Below are 3,403 nucleotides of genomic sequence, written 5' to 3'. Positions count from 1 at the left end.
TACCAAAGCATCGGTTTCGGAACGGTCTCAATTGGTGAAAGAAAGAAATCTCTGCTTTAATTGCCTTCGACGAGGTCATTCGTTTAATGATTGTCAAGCTACAACCTGTAAGCGATGCAACCAGAAGCATCACACATTGCTACATACGTAGAATCCAATATCACTCCTAAACCCGTTCAGGCAAATGCCACGTGTATGTCAGTCAACTCACAATCTTCTCAAGTGTTGCTATCCACTGCCGTCATAGAAATACTAGACAACACAGGAAAGGCTCATACTTGCCGCGTACTGTTAGATTCATGTTCTCAATCACACTTTCTCACCGAAGATTTGTGTCGGCGAATAGGGTTAAAAACGCGAAAGATTTCGATACCGCTCAGCGGTATGAATGCCATAGCTCAACAATTTCAAAACAAACAGACACTACAATCAAATCGTGTCATAGCAATTATTCAAACAAATTCAACTTCCTAGTCGTTAAGACCATATCGCAGCAATTGCCCGTTGAACCTATTAACAGACAACATTTACAAATTCCGAAAGGTGTCTTGCCGATCCCAATTTCAATAGACCTGCAGAAATAGACGGGCATATTGGCGCTCAAAATTTCTGGGAGCTTCTGTGTGTAGGGCAAATCTCAGTTGACCATTCAACAATGAAATTACAGAAGACTAGATTAGGATGGATAGTGACAGGTGAAATCGCCAATACACAACCTACTAAAGCCACCACGTGCAATTTATCACTCCAATCGCTTCACGAAGATGTGACTAAATTTTGGGACATTGAAGAATGTTTCTCTAAACGAATAATGTCGGGAGAAGAACAAGCATGCGAAAAACACTATCAACAGCACACGATTCGCGATTCCTTAGGGTCGTACACGGTTCGACTTCCATTCAAGGGTAATCCCGACAATTTAGGCGACTCGTACAACATTGCATTAAAACGTTTCTTTTCTCTTGAAAGATCTCTTAATAAAAATCCGGTACACAAAGAGCAATACAACGCGGTTTTAAAGGAATATGAGGAGCTAGGTCACATGTTGAAAATAAAAAACGAAACTAACACCGGGTATTATTTACCGCATCATTCGGTCGTCAAAACCGACAGTCTCACCACTAAAGTTAGAGTAGTATTCGATGCATCGGCACACTCCTCTTCCGGTTTATCATTAAACGATATTTTAATGGTCGGACCAACTATCCAGGACGATCTATTCACTATTGTCACACGCTTCAGGTGTCACAAGTACGTGCTAACGGCGGATATTGCAAAAATGTATCGGCAAGTAAAACTACATCACGATGATCGCCAGTACCATAAAATATTGTGGCGCGAAAGTCCCAGCGACCCAATTCGAACATATCAGTTGAATACAGTTACTTACGGAACCGCGTCAGCCCCATATCTCGCGATTCGAACCCTTCATCAGCTCGCACACGATGAAGGTGAAACTCACCCGAGAGCCGCCAAAATATTAACTAGAGATTTTTACGTAGACAATGTTTTGACTGGTGCAAACACGTTAGACGAAGCAATCAAGATACGCGACGAACTCATGCAGTTGACCGCCAAGGGAGAGTTCCTTTTGAGACAATGGGTTTCAAACGAACCAAGTCTCATCGAACCGTTACAAGGAAACAACATAGATAACCATTTAGCACTTGATGTAGCAGACGGAAAAAAGACGTTAGGTTTATATTGGAATGCGTCCAATGATACATTAGGATACACAATCAGACAGACAGAATCATTACAACGTATAACAAAAAGAACGATTCTGTCAAAAATTGCACAATTATTCGACCCACTCGGATTGTTAGGTCCAATGATTGTAAAAGCTAAAATGATTATGCAAAGTCTCTGGAAATGTCAACTGAGTTGGGACGAATCAATTCCGTTCGATATTCATACCGCATGGGTCACATTCGAGTCTCAATTGCATATAGTTCGCGATCTCAACATTCCAAGACACGTTATACCTGGTCATCCCCAGCAAATACAACTTCACGGCTTCTGCGACGCTAGCGAGCAAGCGTACGGAGCGTGTATCTATCTTCGGAGTGTCGATTCAAAACAAAGGATCACAGTACGCCTTCTATGCTCTAAATCCCGAGTAGCTCCATTAAAAACGCAGTCACTACCACGATTAGAGTTGTGTGCTGCTGTATTACCAATAAAATTATACACTAACATCAATAAGGCCATAGACATACCAATTAACAAAAAGACGTTCTGGTCAGATTCAATGACTGCATTGCATTGGATAAATACAGCACCACACACTTTAAAGCAATTCGTAGCTAATCGAGTAAGCGGAATACAACAAGGCAGTGATCCGTCACAATGGCGTCACGTGCTGTCTGAAGGTAACCCCGCAGACTTTCTGTCGAGGGGCGCAAACCCACTTTGTCTCGACTTTTCCTTCAAGTTATTATAAATTTAAATAAATAAAAGTTGGCTGTGCCGAGCCCGCAGTTACCTTCAAGGCGAGGCAGCTCGGCGTCGATTTGCCGAGCGTACGTCCACAGCAGGCCTGGGTCACCACCACGTCTTTTAAGGTGAATTCTAAATTGATGTAGGAATGTGAATTTGGGAGAGGAATAAGAAAGGCACAATTGGAAGGAAAGAAAAGGATTTTAATGGGCATAAAAAACCTCCACTCAGTGAGTGGAGGAAAAAGCCGTCAAGGAGGAAAATTACAAATCTACAGTTAATACAATTTAGGTTTGGTGGTACTCGAATTCGGAAGCATACATGTTGTGTTAACGGAGCGCTCTTACTAACTACTCGGGTTCCAGAACACCACCAGCTCGGTGGGAAATACTGCGCGGCTTGTAATAAGTGGGAGATGCCCCATGAAATCGTACCTGTGCAGACAACGCGACCCTGACGTCTCAGGAACGGGTACAGCCCTCGTCGCGTGTTGCTGTTTGGGCAATGAAATGCCGCCTGATTGGGTGCATCCCAGAGAGAGATTGGCAGGGCAGATCTCCTCTACGAAAGCAGCCAGTGCCTCGTCCAGCTGTGTTTCTGTCAAAGCCGCGGCCGCGAGAAGGAACCCGAACTTCGCCCTCATCCCGTCAGAAACGTTCTCGTCTTCTTTTAAATCGCCGCACACATGCCGCCGCTCAGCGCATCGCCACGAACTATTTTCCCCATGACGAACGCGCTCGTCCCTACATGCAGGCCTCAGTCGATTGCTACTGATATCACACGCCTCCTAAACTCCCCGCGTGTTACAAATATATATCGAACTGTCTCGAGAGCGCGAAACGCGCGAACATTCCGCCCGCCTTCGTCCGAAGGACGAACTGCCTCTTTCTGTGGTTCTGCTCTTCGAGATGCCTATTTCTCCGCTTCTATTCTTCACTTTGCCTTTTTATCCTCTTCTATTTGT

General features: G+C 44.3%; 1 protein-coding gene across 1 annotated transcript; it reads left to right on the top strand.

Moving 5' to 3' along the window:
- Positions 1 to 655: 655 nt before the first annotated feature.
- Positions 656 to 2,443, top strand: LOC114881205. The gene has a single exon (XM_029197909.2). The coding sequence runs from the start codon at positions 656 to 658 to the stop codon at positions 2,441 to 2,443; it is 1,788 nt and encodes a 595-aa protein (XP_029053742.2).
- Positions 2,444 to 3,403: the final 960 nt, after the last annotated feature.

This window comes from Osmia bicornis, chromosome 13, assembly GCF_907164935.1.
Source record: "Osmia bicornis bicornis chromosome 13, iOsmBic2.1, whole genome shotgun sequence".
In the NCBI taxonomy this organism is placed as follows: Eukaryota; Metazoa; Arthropoda; class Insecta; order Hymenoptera; family Megachilidae; genus Osmia; species Osmia bicornis.
Note: the sequence above shows the minus strand (reverse complement) of the source record. Positions and strands in the feature narration are given on the sequence as shown.